The sequence below is a fragment of the Pipra filicauda genome, unplaced genomic scaffold (genome assembly GCF_003945595.2).
Source record: "Pipra filicauda isolate LSUMZ 115617 unplaced genomic scaffold, ASM394559v2 scaffold10_size6260569_pilon, whole genome shotgun sequence".
Lineage (NCBI taxonomy): Eukaryota > Metazoa > Chordata > Aves > Passeriformes > Pipridae > Pipra > Pipra filicauda.
The window spans coordinates 584,519-608,281 of record NW_024103541.1 but is presented as its reverse complement, the minus strand read 5'-3'; the positions used below and the strand labels follow the sequence as shown (position 1 = coordinate 608,281).

Sequence of the window (23,763 nt, the reverse complement as noted above, 5' to 3'; positions counted from 1 at the left end):
TTTAGTTTAAAACCATTTCCCCTTATCCCCTTGGCACATTATAAGCCATAATAGTATATTCATCTAATCTTTTAAAGGCTAATCACCAACAGTACTTTAAGATTATGCCAGTGGTATTTAAGGAAATGTTTTACTTACTCTGCCCCGTTCAACTTGAGTTGTTAACATTACAACCATAGATGAGCCTTGCTCCCAAGTCATCTGCCAAAAATCAGGACACGTGTTCGGTAATGGACCTTGACAAGCAATGTACTGGTTTATTATTGTGGAAGAAGGGATTTCCATCTAAGAGAAGACAAAGTCATTATTTCAATTCCTATAACAAATGGAAGTCAGGCATCAAACATTTATTAATACAATAAAAAAACCATTCATGACATTAATTCTCTTTCTTAAGGCTAGTAAATATGGACTGGCACAGATAAAAATTCTTTAAGTGTTTCACAGGCAAAATTACTACAAAGATTCCAGTATACTTAACATTTTGACTGATAGTTATGCAGTTGCCATAATCAAGATCAGTGGTTGAAAACAGAAATGACAGAGCAGTTGGCAAATAATTCAGGTGCAAACATTTCTTGCTCCGTGGGGCTTTGACACTAGCTTTTAAAACATTGATCTCAAAATTTAATTTCTGTAAAATAAGTAGCTGTAATTTTGTTGTTACTACCAATGAAAAAAAAAAGATGCAAAAGAAAGTGCTGCCAGATTAGACTTTACTGATGTTGAACACTACTGTCACAAATGTAATCAGCAAAGAAGAACTAATTCCTCTAGAGAGGGCTTCTGTTAACATTTTTTCACATTCGAATGCAGGGCTAGACTTTAGCACTTATGAAAACACCTGCCACAAAACATTAGGAAGTAACTATATCTACAATAAAATTTCAAACCATTTGACTTACAGGTTTAGCAGCCATTCTAGGCTGAACTAGATTTATGAAGGAAAAAAGGAATTATCTAATGAACTTTTTCAAGGGAAAACTGCAAAATTATTGTCAGAAGTGCTTTTGAAAAATACTACTCACGTTTATATAATTTGCATTGATGTAATCTTCATTACTTTTTAAAATAACCCGTGTAGCATCATCTGAAAAAAGTTTTAGAAATCCGTTACTTAATTACCAACCACAGCAAAACACTTTTAGAGCACATACACGAACAGACATACTTACAAGGCGAAATGTCTCTGTATCTATTTTTGGAAATGTTTTGAGGTAATCTGGCACAAGACATTGTCATTCCAGGCTTTTTCCTATACAATTGCTAAAAGACAAAACTGATGGTCAGAACATCACAGATGCAATAGACCCATTATTATAATATTTGCCTAAAGAGAATTTTTTTCTAAAACCAGGTACTTATTAGAACATAAACTACTAAGTAACAGTAGCTTCAACTAACACTAAAATACTTTTAAAAAGAAAGCATTACAAATTTAGTTATGCTGTGGGATCACTGAAAATGATCAATGTAGCCACAAGTTGCTTAAAGACAAACTGAACAGTAAATTTCAAGTTTCCATAAGAACACCAATCCAGAGAAAAAATAATATTGTGTATTGGTAAGGGAATTGACTGATAATGACATTCCACTTGGTAATTTGGGGCAAGTAGATTGTGCTGTGTTATAGGCATCTGCCCACATGGCAGTTGTCTAACTTGGGTTTTGCCCCCCCCCAGGATATCCTTCTATATTTCAGTAACTGTAGAGCAAATCCCGGGTTACCCTGTGCTTTTCTTGCACAAAATCTCCTTTGAGAGGTTCTTGCCCTCTCATGCTTTAGTCATGCACTGCCACAACCCTTGTGCTACAAACAATATCAGTGAAATGATCCAGGTTCAATAAAAAGCACTTCAAAAACTTTTCAACCTGCTAGGGAGACTGAAAACGTATGTTTAAGGAGAATTTTAAATACCTTTGAAAAAATCTGTTCTTTCTATATATAAAAGTAAATTTTACCACAGCTCTTAATATAAATATATTTTATAAATATATGTTGCATAATAAAATGTTAGGTCTCCATTTGGTGAGGAATTCACAGAATTCACACTGCTGTGTTTTACAAACCTGCTTTCCTGCTTTAGGCCACTTGATCTCATGCATTAAAGATGGACTATCTCCAAGGCACGAGTTGGTGCTAAAGAAAGACTATGGCAATCAGCCTTTTAGGGTCCCACAGGAAGTGCACTACTGTCCTAAGTCATTAAAACCCAACTATTTATAAAAGACATAGTTACATCAACCCTTAAGATTAGGGTTGTATTTTCCATTGGTTATTCTACCTTCCCTCATTATGAATGTTCATAAAATGTCAACAGCTCAGGTGTCATTCAGTTCCTACAGCAACTTAGATAGGCAGTGAAAGTCTGAGTACAGAACACATATTTTGGCAGACATTTTTCAGTCTTTATCTCAATAAAAGTATTTTATTACCATGTTCCTGATAACCACAAATAGTGTAAGTAATCGATAAAGCTATTCATAACACTAAAGACTGGTATTAGGTATTTGTAAGTTTGCACATACAATACAGGATAGATTTTTTCTTTGGTTATTTTTCTCTTTGAGAGTGTAAGACAATTGTTTTCCTAAAAGATGCTGACACTACTGAAATTTAACTGAAATCTGCTCTGTTTAAAATAATTACTATTCCAAGAGACTTGGAACTTGCACACAGGTACAGGCAACACAGTACTCACATCAAACTGAGCCAAGACAGTTCCAGTGATAAGCCCCTCTGCTAACTGAATCATGGACTCCCTCAGAGCATTATCGTCCTGATGGACACCATCGAGTGGAGATTTCTCAGGGATGTACTGGAAGTCAGGCTCGCTCTCCAGCTTCTCTTCCACAACATCATAGACAGCTAGAACAAGCAAAGGTATGAATGCTCTGACTGAACACGCTGTTTGACAAGTAACATTAGCTCTAAGTAATTTATTTAAAAAAGCAAAATGCCCAAGTGTTCCTCCTGTAGAAAAATCCACATTTATTAGCAGACTGATTTTAGTACCAGTCAGTAAGGACAAGGAGCCTTTGCTGATCATTATAATTCATGATAAAACTATTTTCTTGGTTTAGTAGTAATTTTAAGTGAAAGCACATCACTGACAGCTAAAATTTTGATCAAAACTAATGTTATGCCCCTGCCTTTTCTGATATAAATCCCTAATCTCAGTCTCACATCAGAAACAATATGCATCTTCTATTATATGAACAGAGACACACACTGTTCGAAAGCCTGTTTTTAAATTATATCCCATGACCACAAAGGAGGACACTGGTAACTCCTCACTTCTATAACTCACATGCTTTAATCCGAAGTTAATCAATACACAAGGGGCAACTGTTTTAGTAAATTTGCAAACAAAGCTAGTAATTTTATCTGAGAAAGAAAGTAAGCACGCAAAAGCTGCAAGAGAACTTACACACAGCATGAGAGTACAAGTAAGTGGGGAGTGGAAATAAGTGAATAAAGGAAATTTTTTTGATGAGTTGGCTGAGGTATTCTGTTGAAGTAATTTCAACTACTCCAATTAATCATCACTGTTTCTCATTTTGCTTTTTCCTCTCCAACTGTACTATAATTGGGATGTGCAGCAGAATTAAATCCAGTGCCCATCTGCTGGGTATGGTCCAACAGTGTATTTTGTGAATATATTGTGCAAGCTTTTATTTAGACTGCATTTTAGCACTTCTATTAAACCTCCTCAGGTAGAAATGTTACCACTGGTTTTGCATTATTTTAAAAAAGTATGGAAGGATTTTGCATACATTGACCTCCAAAGTCATCCAAACACTGAATATTTGGTGAGGGGTTTTTTGTTTGTTTGAGCTTGGTTTTTATTTTCCTTAAGGGAATAACAGTAACCTCATGAAATACATTCAATATTCATATAGCTTTCTGGACATTTTTATCAATGAGAGTGAGAACAAAATTTAAATTAGCTCTCTGTTAGAAATATTTGATGTCTGACTTTTTGATTAGTTTTCAACACTTACCTACACACAGCTCCTTAGAGCATGGGATCAATACACTGTATTGATGCAATTTCTTTTCAAGGACAGGAGTTCTTTCTTACACACTAAGCATTCCATCCCAGGACACAAAATGGAGGTTAGGAAATGAGAGCAAGGTGTGGATTCTTTTTTTATGATGATGCACAAACTACTTACCATTGGGTCTAACTAGGAGCACAAGTTCCCCTGAGTGTCTCTCACAGCTCGCTTTAATAAACATTACAACTTGATCATGGGTATGTTCTGCTATATCCCTGCCGTTAATCAGTACAACCTGGTCGCCTTCATTCAAACGAGGGACACAGAGATCAGCCTGCGAGGAGGAGGGAATAAACCCAAACCATCTGTAACACAAGCCATTACCAGTTTATAACATTAAAGTACCAACTCCAAGTAACTATACTTGGGGTCCTGAACCCTAACAGCCTAGTTCCCGTGGTTTGCTGCTCTGTATTCAAATGACAAACACGTTACACAATACATAGGCAGTACCATTCACATGAACAAACCCATTTGCAGCTGGCAGATGACTGTCATTGTAACACATCTTTCAGCAGCTGTTACTCTACTCCTTGGCTGAAAGAGAAAGCTCCTCTGTTTGAATCACACTTTGTATAGGCACTTAAAGACCAGAATGTTCTTATCTTTGAAGGGAAGGGAGTAACATGGCAAACAAAACCTTGTCCACATCAATTTCACAGGCTTAAATGCTTCAGGTGTAAAATATCACAACGGTAATGGCAAGAGTAAGGCAAGGACTGAAGACAATGCACAACTCCCAGTAATCCCACAGAGGGGAATCGGGTCATAAAAATTGTTATTGTAATCACAGTCTAAACACTGTTGCAGAAAAGAAAGAGCATAAGCCATTATCAAATATCTTCTCTCTACAGGGTGAATGTTTAAAGCCAAAATTATTCATGTTATGAAATATTTCAGGGATAATAACAGGAACGAGAACAATGATTTTGGCAAACTTTTCAATAGTATCAAATAGTCAAAAAAATAAAGAGAGAAAGTTGTACTTCTTAAATGTTAACAAATAAATGGTTCACTCTACTCTTACTCTAAAAGATATAAACAGAGCTGACTCCAATCAGTCGAATACCAGGTCAGTATTTCTGGCAATAAACTGACAAAATATTGTGCCTACTTTGAAGACACTATTGATAGTCACTAAACATCAGTAACAACAGACAATCAGACCTGATGAATGATTCATGATGTCTGATTTTAATCTACATCTTGGCTTTACTCGGTTACATCTGTCACTAAAGTAAGAGATTTGCTATTTTAGTTATTTTTAACACTCTTTCAGTATATAATTTATGTGAAATTACTGAATGTCTATATTTAAAAAAGTAATAAAGTAAATTTATTTTTAGGATGACACAGCTCAAGAAATAGTGCATACTGAGCATCTGTAATGCCCCCTAATTGCCAGAAATTAAACTTTGTTTCAGTAGGAAAAAATGACTTTTGAGGATTGAAGAACTTTAAAAGTATGTTAAGCAGCCCCATCAAATTCTTACTGCACATAATTTGCTTTGTTATGATAATGTTATAGCAAAAGAAAATTTTCATAGGCAGCTATGAAATAATTTAGCATTTTTAATACATCCTTCAAGATACACAGCTATTGCTACCAAGTTTGCTTTTTGACAACTTACAGGTGTTCCTGGAGCTACCCTGGACACTATAACCGGCATCTTCTGATCATATCCACCCTTTAAAAACAAATTTAATTAGTAACAGATCATGAATATAAAAAAGTAACCTTAATAGAAGCGAACGATGTACTGTTACCTTTACATTGAAGCCAAACCTTCCATTTTCATCTGGTTTCATTCTGATCATAACAAGATTGTCATGGGGGACACCACCATTGGGCTAGTAAACAAAAATGATATTACATTAACATCTATTTTGTTCACAGTTAGACTTTGAGGATATTGTATCTAATAATTCTGCAGTTTCCTCATCAAATAATTGCTCTTGGACACTTGAGAAAACATCAAGTAATAGTACAAACATCTTGAGTTTTGCAGAAAAGGGAAAGGTTTCAGATTTAAAGGTCTTGGACATAACTAAGTTAAAGGTGTGTTCTGTCAAAGCATACTCAAAGTAAGAAACAGGATTAGAAAAGACTAATTGGCTTCAAATAGTCTTAAGAAAAACAGCTTACTAAACTGAAACTCTTTAAATTTGTTTTAATTATGACTACAGAGAAGAGCTGCAATAAAAATGTAATATGATGAAAAATAACTGAAGGTGTCCCTTTTTTTCTATTAACACTAATATGCCAGTAGTAAGCAAGGGTAAGTTTGGTAACAAAATCTTGGTTCCGTATCCCTTATTCCATTTCCAAGGTAGTGGAGTATGAACTGTGACACATGCTGTGCACTGATTCAACTCTGACAACTTCAGATGCTTTCTTCTTGGTTTTATTTGGATCACAACAACACTGTTAAAGGAACTACCACTAAGCTGAGGAATACTAGATACTTTTTTAATCTGTAAGACATAATTTAGTGCAATTGCAGTGATTTGTAGTTTGTTCCCATCAATATTTACTTCACAGATTCAACATCAGCTAATATTTCTAGTTTCTACAGTGAGAATGCACAGTATTGAAGAAATCTGTTTCACGGAAGTTTTCAATGTTTCCAATTATAGCCAAAGTAGAAAACTCATACTGGGAAAAAAGAAAAAAACCCACCCAGAACTTACTAAAGAGAACATTTTTAAATGTAAGAAAGTTTCAGATCTGCAGGTTCAATAGGTTAAACAAGTCTGCACAACTTGGCTCATTAAAAGTTAACTCAGCTCCAGATTTTTTAAGTTCTTGTTCTTGGTTAAAACCAAAAATCCCTCAAACAGATTCATAGTAATGAAAAGATGAAAAATTTGGGGAAGGAGAGGAAAGTAACAGCATAAGACACATTAATGAGAAGTAAGGGTGCTTAGGAAGCCTGATCATGTGCCGATCATTTCAGCCTGTGCTCACTGGCATGAGAGATCAGACAGAATGAACATGCTCACCTGCAGTGTTTGGCAGCTTCTATGCCATTGCACTCCCCAGACAGAAAGGAAATATGAATTTCCTGCTTTAACAGGCTCTTTTGAGCCACTGTTTATAATGAAAAATGCAAAAAGAGCACTGTATATCATCATTAACCTGGTTGACTGAAGGGACTTTTGGCCACACCTGTTTTCAAATACTTCTGACATTCTCAGACTGGATACTTGGGGACTGCAGATGGAGTAAAAAGTTGTCATTCCCACACCTGTCCTACTACCTTTCTAAACAGACTCTCCACACGCAAAACAGACAAAGGAAATTCCACAGCTACATGAAGTCAAAACGATGAGAAGTTTTCTTTAACATATTTGAGAGGAAGCAGAAGACTCCAGTGGTGCAGGAACCTGAATTCTGGTCAGAAAAGCAACTTTGAAGCAAAACCACATTCCAAATCCTAAACTTCCACTTCCACAAAATTTCAGTTGTGCCGTGTTCCTTCTTCTCTAATCCCCAAAATAAAAAGTCATCAGCAGACCAAATTAGATCTTCAATTACAACAGCGCACTGCCTTAAGTGAGGCAGCATAAATTGGAGCACAGCAAACAATCACACTGACAATGCACAGAGAAAAAAGAATCTCATTCTCACACAGCTGTGTTGGTTTTTCAGATCAAAAAGGAGTTAAAAAAACAACTGAAAGTTATTTTTGTCAGTTTGGTAAAATAACTGAATACAGGGCAGAAAAACTTGATGACTAAAGTAGTGTTATCATTCCAAGTCGTATTTAATAGACTCAGGTAAGCACTGGCTGAAGACAAACTGTTACAAACCCTGTTTCATTATTTAATTAAAACAAAAATTTTTACAACATTCCTCAAATGCTCAAAATCTTAAAAGTTTTGCTTTTGGGTCTTTTAATAAAACCCCAGCTATGAAATTAAGGAGGGGTTTTATGGGAATCTTAACTTTTTTACAAGGCCTGAAAGAATACTTAAGGCTTACAGTTCAAAATGCAAACAAACTAAAGGCATTTCTAAATATCAATTTGGGGAATTAACTCATAATTTTGAAAACCTGAGGTTGACAAAACTGTTTACACAGTATTGCTACTGTATCTGGATGTTAAAGAGTTTTCCCATCCTGCAAAATATTTCTTGTCCCACATCAGTATAAAACCAGGAACCATTGGAAAACTTCTAGGACAAAAAAATCACAAAAATGGTCAGTGAGATCTCACCTCAGTCAGATAATAATCAACTGACTAAGCTTATTCATCTCGACGTGCTTAAATGTGGGAAAAGAATGTTTGCTCATGTTTTGACATTTGTTGTCACAAGCCTCTTGCCAGAGTCTCTTTCTTGGAAATTCTGATAAGAAATGCAACCACAGAACCAAGAAGCTGCTCCTGATAAAACCACTCCAGAAGCTGGTAGGCATTTTCAGGTTTAGTTTTTTTGGTAAAACCTAGATTAAATACCAGTGGCAGTGTCTGTAACGTCTTCTTTAAAACTGATGGCAAACAAGTTTTCAAAGAAGAGGTTACGTAGAAATTTCTGCATCTGCTTAAAATCTAATGCTCAAAATGTTTGCAAAACCATCCCAGCATAGTGATTTGCTGACAACTGACAAATGACTACTCCAGCAGCTGGAAAAACCAGCAGGAGCTGGAAGGGACAGTATGTTTAATGAAAATGCTGCAAGGTAATGCACAAACACAGCAACTCTCTGAAATGCATCAGCACCAAGCTCATGAAAAACAGGACTATCATTCTGATTAAAAGCAGAATCGTTCAAATGGCTTCAAAAACTTACTGTGGATTTTTCTGGTGATGCAGGAACATCAAATGTTTCATTAATATGGTTATCCAGTTCTTGCTGTGAGTGTGAATGATGAATTTGGTTCCAACTGTTCTTTTTAAATTGTTTGGGTGGTAACGCAGGAGGCTGCCCATCTATAGGAGTCTCTTGAGATCTGAATACCAAAATAGAAGTATGAAGTGGAACAATCATGAAATATTGACAGTTCTTTCACGGTTCCAAATAAACCAAAAATGTTAGAAGAAGCTCAAGAGTTTGAGAGATGTGTGTGTATTTTTAAAATCTCAAAAATGTAGTCTGACAGAATATATTGGAAGTGTATGTTTGGACATGTTACTGCTTTTTTCTTGACAAGCAACTGTATACAGAACCAACAAGTTAATCTTTTACCCGTGACTTTTTTAAAAAAGGTTTTAGCATGCTTAAGCCACTTAATATTTAACCCAGTTTATATTGGAATATTATAAAAATCACTGTATTTATACCTTGCACACATGCTAAAAAAAACTTCTCAAATTGATATGTCACTTAATATGTTTTCCTCAGTAATAAAATCCAATAGTTTGCATCTCAAATTAATGCCTGCAATTTAAATTATAAACGGACACAGGGAGCATAATACAGTGCTACCACAGTACTTTTTGGCTGTTGATCTTAAAAATAGGAAAAAACAGGAGGCCAAGTTGAACATAACTCAACTGCACCCATGTATTTATTGGAAAAGCCCATTGGAGATGACAGTGTTATCTTTTAATTTTTCAATTTAAAAGTATATGGATACATTGCAAGAGAACTCTGGTCTATTCTCCCTCTTGGACACATTACCCTTTGAAACATGCAGCTTTGAAACACTAGTAAAAATGGCATTAATTGCATGCAGTTCTTAGTTGAATTACAACACCATTACTGAAGTGAAATAGCAGAAAGTTCTACTTCTGATTTAGATCTGCAAGCACTCTATTCTAGATTAATAAAAATGTTCACTGTGTTTTTTGTATAATATGGAGAATTTCCTTTATTAGTCCTTTTGGAATAAAAGCTTAACTGTATAATTTGTATTACATAAATATATGATTCATCTTTCATTATACAGATTTATATTTAAGAATTAAGAACATTTGAAAAGGCCCAAAAGGGCAGCTACCTCATAGTTCCCATTAACTTGGTTTGAGTGCCAGTTTCTAAATACCAGCAAGGACACATGCCTTCTACCCCATTAAAAGGTGCTATTAAATAATTTAAGAACGTAAACCAACAGCCCACTGATACTAGTGGCAAACCCATAAACCACTGAGAATGAAGTTACAGGTTACAGCTAAATCTAAAGAAAATGCTACCACCAAAAATGGGTGCCTCTGTTTTTCCACCCACACACCCATGGCCGCTTCCTTGAAGAACTGGTGCTCCTCCCTTGGCTAAGGCAGCTCACACCAAGCAACCAAAAAAATCACTGACTTTTTGGACAAGCCTGGGTTCTCTGCTGGTTAAACAAGGTGAACTGTTCATCACAGGGTTGACCACCATGCAGGGACGGAGGGACACTCCCAGAGCAAAAGCAGGACATGGCCCCTCTCGTTCTCAGGAAGCTGCAGAGGTAACTCATTGCACAACCTCCCTCCAAAGCACAGGTAACCACTGAGCAGCCCTACTGTACTCACTGGTCTCGCCTCAGTGAACTCTTAGCAGGGCAAGACTCTCAGTATGAGACTGCACAACATTTCAAGTTGCTGCAAGTTAGAAAGCCTAAGTCATGTATCAAATTCCATACCATGTAATTTGTCTCAACACAATTCAAGAAAGGCAGTTCTCAGGCATGCTTTAAAATAAAAACAAAAAAATCTGAGCAAAATTGGCTACAGTGATTTCAAAAAAAAGGATGAACCTCTTTCAAAAAGCATGAAAAATGGGAAATAGAACACTTCAGTTTGAAAGACCACGCATTTTCTGTTTCAGTTTAAACAAAATTAGTCAATATTCTCAGAAAACAAAACTGTTAACATTTTTGTCAGTGTATGAAAACAGCACATTTGAAAAGATCTTAACTATTTTTCTCATTTTTTGCTTAATTTCAACTTTCAGAAAATATTTTTTTCCTTAAGTGTTAAAAGAAAAAAGAAAGTACTAATTATTCAGTCTAACGTCTCAAAAACATCACGTTCAAAACACACTAGGGAAGAAAAAAAATATTTCTTAACACTTTTCACTGCAAGTAACAGACAAAAAGAGTACATTTTATTTTTCAGGACAAGTAGCTTTTCTAAATTCATTTTTGTGGAGAGAAAAATATGATGATTGTCAACATTTGCAAAACAAATCCTCAAGGCAGCTATAAACTACTTAGACATCGACTTACAAAGGTCACCCAGAGATTTTTAGCTGCCTATGTATTCATTCATTCATGTCTGGCCAGTACAGATTATTCAGCCTTTTAAGTAAAGGGCAACATAGTTATGTATTTTCCTGCAAACAATTACTCCTGAGAGTTTTAAACTGAATAAAAACAGGAATAGAAAACACAAGTAGAAGCACAAAAGAAGTGATTCCGATAAAAGTAAAGGATGGATCTTATGTTTGATTAGATGTCTGTACATATATGTCAACAAACACAAATAAATTCCTATCAAACATACAAACTTACAGAAAAGATTTGAAAAGTTACTTAAATGGGCATTTTGCAAGCAGCGATGGAAGTACTGTAATATATTAGCATAATGAATTGTGAGAACTAACAATCGAGCCTTGGGCAAAAACTTCACTGCTTTATATTTGCCCAGTCAGCTTTGAATTTCCTTATGAATACTCAGACAATGGCAGTGAAAGCAGCCTATTTTGCAGGCAAAGCAGCTCTCTGTTACTGAATTCAGCAATTTACATAATAATAAAATAACACACAACCCTGGCACTGACAAGCTTTGGGTATTTTTGTTACAGATATCCGGTCTGATCTTTTTAATATATTTAGCAAAGGTTTCATACACACCCGCATAAATTTATTAAATTAAACACTTATCACGTGCTTGTCAGTTTAAGGTTATAATTACCTCGGAGAACTACAAGCACGAATCTCTCAATTTAGTTTTGAATAGCATATGAAATGAAGAAAAGATGTGCAATTAAAGCTTATATTAGCTAAGCTATAATATCCTTCTGAACTGCACGGAAACTGTAATTTCTTTTGCTATGTTGACTCCAAACTCAAAAAGATGACTAAACCTATTGCCTATCAGGTTAGCCCCTCGGACTTTCTTACATATGTAAATTTGGCCAATAAATAAAAATGTCCTACAAATTAGCAGATGGACTCCCCAAATCTTTTCACTCAGAAAGACCAAATTATTAAAGAAATAGTTTTTTGGACTGTAGAAAAGTATAACTTAAAATTTTATAGCTTATATGAACTTCATGTCTACTACTTCCCCTCATAAATCTCAAATCTTGAATCAGTAACATCACCTGAAACCTTCAGAAGACCCTAATAGGGTTCATATATTTTTGACAGTCCATGTCCTCATTCTTAAAAATCTCTTATTCTAGATATCTATACTGGGAGATTAAATTTCACTTTTAAGCTTCCAACAAGGAAAAAAAAGCAAAACCGACCCCCCTAAAACTTAGTGATGGAAGAGCAATACTTTTTCTGTTTAAGTGCAAAATCATGAAACAAAACAGCCATAGTTGCACAACTAATGTACAAAACCACTTCCCCTCTTTTTAAGACTCATTTCTATGGTGACTTACACAAGAAATCAGGTAATAAATAAACAAATCCTAAGAACACTCAGGAAGTCTGTAAAATTTAAGAGTAAAGGCATAAGAATATATAAAGAGAACATTTAAGAATTGTGCTTATTTCACTGTATCACTGCCACTCACTGAGTGTTTCTCATGAACTGACTTCAGTTGGAAATTCTGGAACAGAAGGAACCTGACCCTGTGTGGCCTTTGAACAACAAAACTCTAATAAGAGAAAAGACTCACAAGTGTTCCAGTTTTGAGAGTGCCTTGATGTGAATAGGTTAAAAAGCCCACCAAAAAAAGAGATTTTATATTATTAGGTCAAATTGCTATTATATAACCCTCAAAGTTGAATAACTAGCTGAGCGTGAAATTATAACTGTTGTAGCCTATTATGAAGTGTCATGTGCTATTTTACAAAACTTCAAAAATTTTGCATTCTATTTCCCTCTCCAAACTTACACATAGTTATTAAACTGAAAGTACAGTCCAAGTAAGGTTTTAAAACGTGTTTAAATACCTTCCCAGATTCATTTTTCTTGAGACACACCGTTTGTTTACAAATATGTGATTATGTATGTGCTATTTTACAGTTCTCAAATGGTTCTGAAACCATTTGCACAATTTCCCTGCTAAAGGAGTTTATACAAAATTATGAGGGCACATCTGGCATTACTACTAAGAAGGTACAGTGATAATAAGGTGTATATTGCATCTTTTTTTACCCAGTTCATCTGTACTCTAGACACAAGTTATTGAGCATTTCAAATCTTTGAACAACTCAACGTTTGTTTGTCTTACTTCTGAACCTAACACACAGTAATAGTTTTTATTTTGCCCACCATTGCATAATAAGCTTACAGTATCAAGAATATTCAGCATAATTGGAAAAAAGAAAAAAAGCTTGTGACTGCCATCTTAAAAAAATAAAGATGAGCTCTGTAACAACATACAAAACATACTAGCAACCTCCAACTGCTGGGGTGTCAAAAAGGTATCTTGGCTAAATGGTTTGTGAAGCTTGCTCACACTTCTGCTCCTTAACAAAAAGCAACACTTCTAGACTTATATCACAAAACAACAGACTTCAATCTATCAAAATAACAACTTTCGCTTCCACATTCAGACACTGATGGTCAAATTACAGCAAACCCACAGATTGAGTGGGTGGGGGTATTGAAATCCTGAACCTGGAGTATGTCAGATACAGGTCTTCAGTTCCATATCATTTAATTTTCACAACAAGACCTATTCTAGTACTCCCTAAACAACAGCCACCTTTTTATTATATTGCCTGGCTCTCCCTGACCCCAACATTTAACAGTAAATTCTTAAAGGCCAAGATTTCTGACTTATTTTCAGAAGCCCTGCATGTTACCAGACAGTAGCACGGAAAGAAGAGGACTTACGGTGATGTTTCCAGTATGATGCTGTTGGCCTGGGTGGAAGATGGAGATCTGTGATTCACAAATACTTCACTCGGGGACGTGTGAACCACATGGTCCACTAAATGTCCAACTGACGAGGGTCGTAACCGGGCTCCTTCTTGAGTGAAGGCAGAGTTGCGACTAAGAGGGAAAGCAGAGCAGTGCAACATGACAAGAATATTACTGTTAATCTACATTTCTGACACCACCCACTAGAAAAGAATGCTTAAAAAATTATTTCCTCTCATTGTAAGCACATGTTCATACACATATTTTTATTAAATTATTAAGTTACTAAATTAATTAAGATTTCACTGAAACAATTATGTTGTCAGATCATGTTATATTTCATAATTTTATTTTTGAAAGTGTTCAAAAATTATTTTAATAAATGCTAAATGTCTACTTTTTAAATTTATTTATTTTTAATTAAAGAAGCCCGAAAGGAATATGGTCCAACCAAGAGACTGACAGTCCAGTCAACAAAAAGAAAAATGGATTCCCAAGAAGACAAATCCTGGCTCTGTTCGCGTCAGAACTCGACCTGAATTCCTTAAGATGAACATTTTATCCCCTGCACCTTCTCCTACAAGAATCACAACCTTTACACTGAGAGTGTTAGTATTTCTGTGACACAAAATTTTCCCATTTGAAAACCAGTACAATGACACAGGCACCTCAAAAGACTTTTAAAGATGCATGACTAAGTATGTTATGCTTTAAGCATCATTATTACTATTTTTTTTCAGCAATTTTTAAATGCTACAGATATTTACAATAATAATCTTGTGAATAATATGCTGCAATAGAATCTTCAATTTTTCTGGTTTATGCAATACAAAATTGGGTAATACCAATTCTTAAGCCAGTTTCAGCACACTGAGAAAATTGGTCACCTTCCAAAAGAAATCAGGAATGTTTTTTCACTAAACATAAAACAGAAAGCTCTATCATGTGAACAGTGAACATTGAAGGGAAATGCAGAAAAATTGAGAGGAATAAACCTGCAAGGATGTCCAATTAAGTAATTTCCTCCAATGTTTTAAGAAGTGTTATTAAACCAATTATTTTTAAAATATCACACAGATTTTATTATCAGGGTCTTTTTTAGCCAAATTAATAATTTAGTTTTAGTTGTGCTTGAGAAAACTTAAGCTCTCAAGTTTAGGTTAGTGTGATACATCTTACATTTTTTTTTCTAGGTTGACTGAGAAGCACCTAAAATTCACCCCTAAATAATTTCTTTTACCTGAAGCTAAATGTTCCAGAGAATCACTCAGCACAGAATTATTGAACCTATTTGTCTCCATCAATCCTTCTATTACACAAGTAGGTCACTCACATTAGAGGCAGACAGTTACTTCTAGGAAGAGAAGATTTGGTGCTACTTACTGATTTGGGGTTCCAGGTGGAGATCGTGATGGCAGGCTCTGTGTTTCCAACCTATCATCAGACAGTGAGTTCCTACTCATTACTTCCCAGTCCATCCCACTCATTAATTTCCGCGCCAAGGGTTTACTGGGGGATCTAGAAGAAGAAAGTAAAATGACTAACCAAAAATTACATGATGTAAGAACAAAATCACACAAAATTCACCACAATTCAACTGATGTTCAATCACAGGAAACCAAACAATATGTAAGGAAATGCAATAATTCAACGCTATATTTACACAGGCAGTTCTGTATTTTCTCCATCTATTGTACTTCATTTTTTGTACTTTGAAAAGAATGCCAATGAAATAGCCACAAACTGTGCTAGGCTGTGAGGGAGACAGGTAAGATGGAATATGAACTTACTAAACTTCACTAAACTTCTAATGCCTCAAAGACAATCTGACTCAAACAGAATAATCATTGAGAGGTCTGAAAAACAAAAACAAACAAAAAACCCCCTCTAGATAACACAACTATTTAGCCATCTCAGGAAAAATAAAGTACTGAAAAAATCAGTCCAGAAAAACTCCCAAAGACTTTGAAGAAGTGAAAGTGGGGAATCATCAACATGGCAACTGAGCTACCAAATTTTGTTTACACATCAAGGATTTCCTCATGTGCCTTCTTCCAAAACACGTTTGGTCACTTTTAAGGCAGATACAGTAATACTATATAAACTTCCTTGTGAGTAAATGAATTTCATTCGGTTTTGTGCCAGAAATGTCCTTCAGGTTAAAGGTTATTATCACCAATGTTTTAAAAGGAATTGTATTTTTTACTTGTTGCCCTTTCTTGAAATTAAGGAAACATTTGCTTCCCATTCTCCAGTCATGCTAGGATGCCTACAATCTCCTGCTGTTTCTTTCACGTATTTCTTAAGCACAAATAAAACCATACTTGCAATCTCTCATGAAATACTATAGTTCCCTTTTATACTGGAAATTATCTAATGAATCATCCAAGAACTGCAGTTGCTTTTTTTCTCAGCGTCGCATTGGATGGATGGTTCAGTCATCCTGCAACTAAACATACCCAGACTTTTGCTGTTTGTTTTTTTTAAACTGGAATTCTTCAGCTAACAAAAAAATACTTTTAAACAAGCCTTTTATGTCCTGTACATTTTGTGTTAGTGGGTTTTTACTTTACTTCTACTACTTTGATGGTGCTCTATAGTTCAAATTTCTCCTCTGTCATTACCCAACCTTCTCTTGTTCCAGGGATACTTCAGCATTGATTCAGCAGTGATACTCCAGTGATACTACAGCATTTCATTTCCATTTGCCTTCATATGGTGTCACCGTACTCTCTAGGTTTGCACAATGAGGTGAAAACGTATTACTGTATCAGCAGTATAGCTCCATACACCCAGATCACAAAATAATTTCTGCCTTTACTGTCCTTGGGACACGTGGTAATTGTTCTTTATCTTCATCATTATCACCTTACTGATTTACTGGAAGTGCAACTCCAGAAAGAAGGAACTTGGAGAAATTGAGGAACTACTTGTACACAAATTACATCTTCCGAAAATGAGAAACTTGGTTACAATATATATTTTTGCTTCTGATGGAACTTAAAACTCAATGCAAGCCATCACCTTGAGTAGACCGTCCTCAATATTACCAAAAACATCTACAACAATAACCAGCCAAGAATTGTATTGAATAATCTACCTTCACATGCAGAAATACATAAGATGGCAACACTGTTTGATACTAAAGGAGTGGTGGTCTGTGTGTGGAGGGTTTATTTTTATCTTTACCTCACCAAGCGGTTCTGAACACGTATCCATTCTGCTTTGCTGCTCTAAAGACTTACTAAATAATAGCTGACAAATTTCAGACAGGTGAGATGGGCTATTCTAAATACTACTGTTTCTGGTGTTACTCCACTTGAGGGAAAAAATCTAGTAGTATATTGAGGGAAAATATCAGTTATTTAATTACTCAAGAGAAATATATCCGGTCTCTTAGCATGCTTCATGGTATTTAGGGAGTATTAATTTGATTGAAAAGTAATTAGCTTGATATCATCACTTAAACCAACATTCCAGTTTCTGCAATTTGCTTCAAATGTGAGCAACTCTAACCACGTAGGCATTTTGCTTCCCAAACACGTAAATGTGAGCAGTTCTGAACAGGTAACCAGCAGAAGAAACCAGCAGAATTGACAGCCATGTCTAGTTCTATCCTTTCCCTATTCTTTTGTTAATCAAAGCCACGACTAACTGGACCCTCCTGACAGCAGGTTTGCAGCCAGCAGATCAGCACCAAGAGCCAGCTCTGCCAAGAGGTAGATTCTACTATTCAAAGAAAGGGAAAAATGCACAGGACCATAAGACATCCAATGCTAAATTAGGTAAGTACAGGACTGCAGATACAGGAGTTTCTGACAGACATAACTACTGAACCTTATTTACCTTCAGTGTAAAAGCAACAAGTGGAATACAGGAACATTGGTGATGAGCTTTTCTTTTTTTAACACACAACAACAGTAAAAGTGCACCATCGTTCCCTTCTTCTGTGTAATAAATTACACAGAAGTATATAGGATGGGGGGAAAGTCCAAGTTTTCCCAAAAATTACATTTTTGACTGCTTCAAAAAACTCCACTCGTATCTTAAGTCATAGTTTGTAACCCCGTTTATGCAAACTTCCTCATCAAACGAACACAACTCTAAAATAAGCAAAGCATCACCTTCTTCCCTCTTACAACATACAATGTCAATAAAACTCACCTTTTGCTGTGGATAGAGTCTGATCTTTCAGAAATAATACCTTACTACCATGATAAACAGCTGCAGCATTTCTTAGCAAAGGTTTCTTTTGATTATTTTATTAACAGCTCTAACCTCAGAGTCCCACCCACTCTTGTTTGTTGCCTCAATTTCCTGTCTTTGCAGAAATTTCAAAGAAAAAATTACCACACTGCAGCACTGAACTTCTTACTGCTGTGGCTTTTTGATTTTGGTTCTCCTGTCAACACTTCTAAATCTAACAATAAGTTATTTTTTTATTAACATTTAAGATATGCTGTGAAATATTCCTAAAAATTTCTCCTGTATCACTAATTTCTTACAACCTTAAAATAATTTTCTCAAGCCAGAGTGCAGCTGAGGACATGAGAGGGGGGAAGTAAGATTTAAAAAACTCTGAAATGTTTTGATAAATGTTGAATTTCTAAATTCCACCTTTGCTCAGCCTGGATGCTTCTATTGCACCCAGCACAGGAACTTGACAGGTAACAGAATAAGCCATTTTCAGATTTAATTTTTGGTGTATATGCAGAGACATTCCTAAAAAAGTTGGAAGTTATCTCATCTATTTGAGTAGGGACAGAAATGGGAAACTTTACCTGCCTCCCAAATCAAAAACAGTCTTCTGAGCTGTAATGGTACAGCAAATATAAAAAAACATACCCCACAACTGAGTAGCAGGGATGAAATTACATAATGCAACTAAAAAAATGCATGACATTATAATTAGCTCAGCTACAGCACACAAAAGCTTTTGAAGACAGAATTTGTTTGGCACCCCACAGCTAAAGGGCTAAACTCTTGGAGGAGCTGGGAGAGAACAAGGGTGCTGTTTGGGAATACAGGTGGGAATCTTTAAAATCATTTTTGTCCCTAAAAGAAATATAACCTGGAGCCACAGCCTTGCTTTCTATTTTGACAAGGAGTACAGGGAACACATTTCTCAGCAAAACTGGCAACTACTGCTTCAGACCAAGAGACTGACACTATATACAAATCTGCAAGGAACATCACAAATGACAAGTGCAATTTAAAGCACCTCAGAAATTATTTAAATAACCTGAATAAGTGCATAGTTGAAGCAAGACTGAACTTTGAGAAACAAGAGATTGCAACTTAATGATAAGGAGTTTGCAAATACAAGTGACTGACACCCACTCGCTGTCACACAATGTGCACAAAGTACCTTCCCTCAGCCCCAGAGCGGACCAGCGGAACTCAACAGAAATAGAGCATTTTGCAGCCCTTTAAGAATTCTCTCAATTCATTACTTCATTGAACCTTTTTTACTCTTATTATCTACTTCTATTAAGTTTCTGGAAATTCTTATGGGGTTTCGTGGGTTGTGAATATCCTGCAACAGATGAGGCCAAGAGAACAGCTGTAATGAAAATGATAAAAAAAAAATGTCCAAAACCTAAACAACTGCAGCAACAGTCTTCCAAATGCTGAATATGCTGCTGCATAAAGATTAAGAAGATTAAGAAAACAGCATCTACATAATATATCAAATTTATTACAGAACATATCCTTTACAGTAATAATTTTTAAAAATTAAATTTAAATTTGGGAAAAAAATCCTTCAGCTAATTTTAAAGCTAAACCTGCTGACTGTAGGTTGTAATTACTGGTTTTATTCAAAAGGCTGTTAAGAAATTTTATTTCTATGTCTTGTGCTCTGTATCTATGCTCCAGTGTACAAAGGCCAGACTAGCTGGTCATTACTTGTGGCAATCACCATTCCCCAACTTAGAAAAAACAGATCGCTCAAGTAACATCTCAGTGGACCTCTCAGAGTTATTTTCTTACCATGAAATGATTCAAAGGTTCGCTTAGATAGTATTTGCTCAAATAAAGTAGTTTCTAATTAGATACTGTTAAGAAAACTGAGTGTAAACCTGGATAACTTCACAAAAAAACCCTGAAAATATTTCTTTTAGTCAATCTTAAATAAATCTTCTGATGTAATAATAATAATAAAAGCAATTATTTAAATTTGTTTTATGTGCCCACTTAATTCTAACGAAAGACCTGACTGTACCTTGTTTCATAACTAAAGGCAACCAACACCTAGCAGAACTTCCAGGAGCTACCAAAAGAAGCTCACTGCTTGAGAGCTTAAAAAGTTGTTCAACACCACCATGACTTTGTCTGAGAAAGACACACCAATAAAGAGAAAGAGAAAGACAAGTTCCAGGAACAAAACGCACATTTTACCTGGAAAATCTTAAAAAGCAGAATTCGTCCTCTATATGACTACAAAAGGGATAACATCTACTCAGCACTTCAACTTGAAATGTAAATGTTTAGAAGACAAAGAACTGAAGATAATGTTCTTAGATTAAACTTATTGAACCACACGGTGTTCTAGAAATGTCTTCTATTTCAAGCTTTTTCACTCTTGAAAAGACTAAAGGTCTTTCAAATGGAAAATGCATTAATTTCACACTGTGATGAGGAGGACAGAGGAAGAAGCAGCTGATTTATTAAAAGCCTTCCACGGTGTGTTTGTTACAACATGCCATTAATTTCAGTTCGCTGATGTACCCATATATACCTCAGACATTTATCAGCCATCAACATTTCTAGGAAACTCAAAACGCGTGGATGAATGTTCTATTCTTGATTCAAAAAGCAACAGTGGAAAATAAAATTACTGAGGACAGAAGAACCGAGTATTTCATTAACTAAAAAAGGCCAAGAAGATTCATGAAAATCAGAGCAGTTGTAGCCATGGCTTTCCATTTTATTGACTTTATCAATTGTATCCAACTATATATGACAAAATACAAGTGACCTCAGCAGCACTTGTTCGGTTTAGCTGCAAAGGAAAGAGTGCCATCTACTGCATAAGAGTTTCTGAAGTGATAAAAATACTCCTTGAAACCAAGTATCGGCTCTTCTCCATCCTAGTGACTTGTGGGGAATCACCAAGTTCAGAGCACAAGTAAAATAGTTTTTAACTGATTTACAACTCTAATTTAGAGAAATAAAAGTTGGCTGTCACAGTGTTGAGTCTCCTGAGTACTACAAAAGTTGCCCCAAGTAAAAACCTAACCAGATTTGCAAAGTAAATTAAATAGAGTAAAAAATAATTTTACACAGGAAAAATTGGTTTTATAAAATCTAGCTGTTGAACCAGCATGTCGCAGCACTTCTGTACCCCAGTCCTTCTGATATGCAGCTGCCTATCTGTGGTATGGCCCAGCTAAAAACCCAAATCATATTATAATACACAAGGAAAAAGAAGGGGTAGGGTGGTTGGAAGGGTGGAGACAGGGTTGGAAATCAAGGCAGAATTCAGCAATGCTCTGAAAAACAGCGTTTGCAGGCTCTTGGAAAGGTTGCCGGGCTTATTAAAGTCTGCGAGCATAAATTTTAATACCTGAGTTCCTTAAGGGGCAACTATGCAAAAAGACATCTCCGATCTCAGCAAAATTAGAAGCATAAAAAAGACACAGACCATGCCCCCTCCCCATAAAGATTCTGTTAATGATCAGAGCAGACTGCCTGATGGATGCAACAGCCATTGACTTTTGAATACTGTATCATAATTTCTGAAGAAAGAACTAAAACCATGCCTTCATTGTTTTATTGTAATCACTACACTCCTCGGGAGTCTGAAATGCAATTAAGTAATATATATTCTTGATTAGCCAACTACCTCGTGACCAAATACCTTCAGAAGCAGCTCACTCCCAGTCAATTTTTTCATGGAAAAATATCTCATTGGGACTATAGTGATAAAGCTGTTCTCACCAAATAAGACACTCACTGTACCTTATTCTAAAGGAAATACACATGTATAGTTGTAGGTTGTTATTGCAGCTAAAATATACCCATTAACTCAATATTTTAATGGAGTATTTTAATGGCAAGAGACCATTCTTTGCAAGAAAGACAGCACAAAAAGGGCTAATACATATAACAACAAACTACACAGACTGAAGGCTATTCTGAATTTTGAAGATATTTAAAGGGGCAAATATTAAAGAGTATAAATTACTTACCTTGCAAATACCCTGTCTTTGTTTGCTCTTTCTTTACCATACTGCACAGATTGGACCTCTGTTCTCCCACTGGAAAACAAAACAAAATCAAACCACTGAATCCACCATAATTAAAGAACAATTTCTTGTTCAAAATTGAACCATCTCAACAGAAAAAGCCTAAAGTTTGTTTTCAGTCATGCTTAAGCAATTGCACTAGCTTCAGTACAGTGTAACCTTAGAAAGCATTTGGTAGAAGTGTAGGTCTTGTTTCCAATTAATTTTAAAAGTAACAAATCTACTTTTGCTTTTTATCTGAAGCAATAAGAAATTTCTTACTGGATCTTTGCATAACACTTAACACTATAACATTTCCTGTTATAGCCACTATCAGGAACTTAAAGCATCTTCTTCATACTGCTAAACTACTCCCCGAATTGCTAATAACTTAGTTGCTATTTAGTTCAGCAAAATATCACAAAGAAATTAAATAATAAGCACATGAGGATTGTATTCGTCTATGCAATTTGTCAAAACCAAGATTAGATCTTGGAACTTGCTGACTTTTCATGCAAGACCAGATGTCTTGTGTCAAATCAAAGATTCTTTATACTATTTCATAATTTCTCTTTTAGAAAAAAAAAAACTACCATTTTTTTGAGTGTCTATCAGCAGTTAAGAATTGATGACAAGATACCAGCAACACTCCTTCTTGCAGCCACTTTCCTATTAATAACTTCAGATCAAGGCACAGAGTCCCTTACACGGACATTTACACTATGAAATCAAAGAATAATTAAGTATTTTCACATTCATATTACAGAACTACTGGATGTGTGAAGAGCTGAGAAACAGGCCAACTAAAATCTCACAAAATTCAGTGAAGGGAAATGCCAAGACCCACACCTGAGGAGGAATGAGTGGCTGGAAAGCAGGTTTACCCAACATGACTGAGACCACATCTGGAGTGCTGTGTGGACTTCCAGGGTCCCCCAAGCCAAGCACAGGGCCACAAGGACTACTAAGAGTCTGGAGCATCTGATGTATTAGGAGAGGCTGAGAGAGCTGGGACTGTTCAGCCTCAGGAAGAGAAGGTTCAGGAGGATCAAATGAGCATGTATAAATGCCAGAAGGGGAAAGTAAAAAATACAGCCAGATGTTTTTTAAGGGAGCCCAGAGAAAGGACCAGAGACAATGGGCACAAACAGAAATACGAGGTATCCTACTTAATCAGGGCCTGTGGCAAGGATGGGGCAACAAAACAACATCATCATAACCCACCAAAACAAAACAAAATGAAATTTTTACTGTGAAGACAGTCAACACCAGACCAGGTTGCTCAGAGATGGTGCAGAGTTTCCATCCTTAATAATAACCACAATGATTCAGATTCAAAATCTTTATAGAAATTAAAAGATTTTCACTACAGCAACAGTGAACCACATCTCAAACACTGTTCAGGATCATAGAATGCTGTTTCTCAAATGGTTACTGTGAGTGCTGGTCACAAACCAGATGCTATAAACAGTTAGCCACTGAATTACTTTCCTCTTTATAC

General features: G+C 35.7%; 1 protein-coding gene across 3 annotated transcripts in view; it reads right to left on the bottom strand.

Moving 5' to 3' along the window:
- The window catches only part of PTPN4 (protein tyrosine phosphatase non-receptor type 4), a 111,653-nt gene that overhangs the window by 15,921 nt on the left and 71,969 nt on the right, over positions 1-23,763 (bottom strand). For all 3 annotated transcript variants that reach the window (XR_003541594.2, XM_027725570.2, XM_027725571.2), the window contains exons 13-23: positions 22,227-22,295; positions 15,418-15,552; positions 14,008-14,166; positions 8,858-9,017; positions 5,830-5,913; positions 5,694-5,750; positions 4,180-4,336; positions 2,703-2,869; positions 1,176-1,266; positions 1,029-1,090; positions 139-285 (exon numbers count right to left, since the gene is read on the bottom strand). Coding sequence is in view for 2 of the 3 variants with exons in the window: in XM_027725570.2 (XP_027581371.2) it covers positions 139-285; positions 1,029-1,090; positions 1,176-1,266; positions 2,703-2,869; positions 4,180-4,336; positions 5,694-5,750; positions 5,830-5,913; positions 8,858-9,017; positions 14,008-14,166; positions 15,418-15,552; positions 22,227-22,295 (1,288 nt within the window). In the remaining variant the exon portion in view is untranslated. The remainder of the gene's footprint in view (positions 1-138; positions 286-1,028; positions 1,091-1,175; positions 1,267-2,702; positions 2,870-4,179; positions 4,337-5,693; positions 5,751-5,829; positions 5,914-8,857; positions 9,018-14,007; positions 14,167-15,417; positions 15,553-22,226; positions 22,296-23,763) is intronic.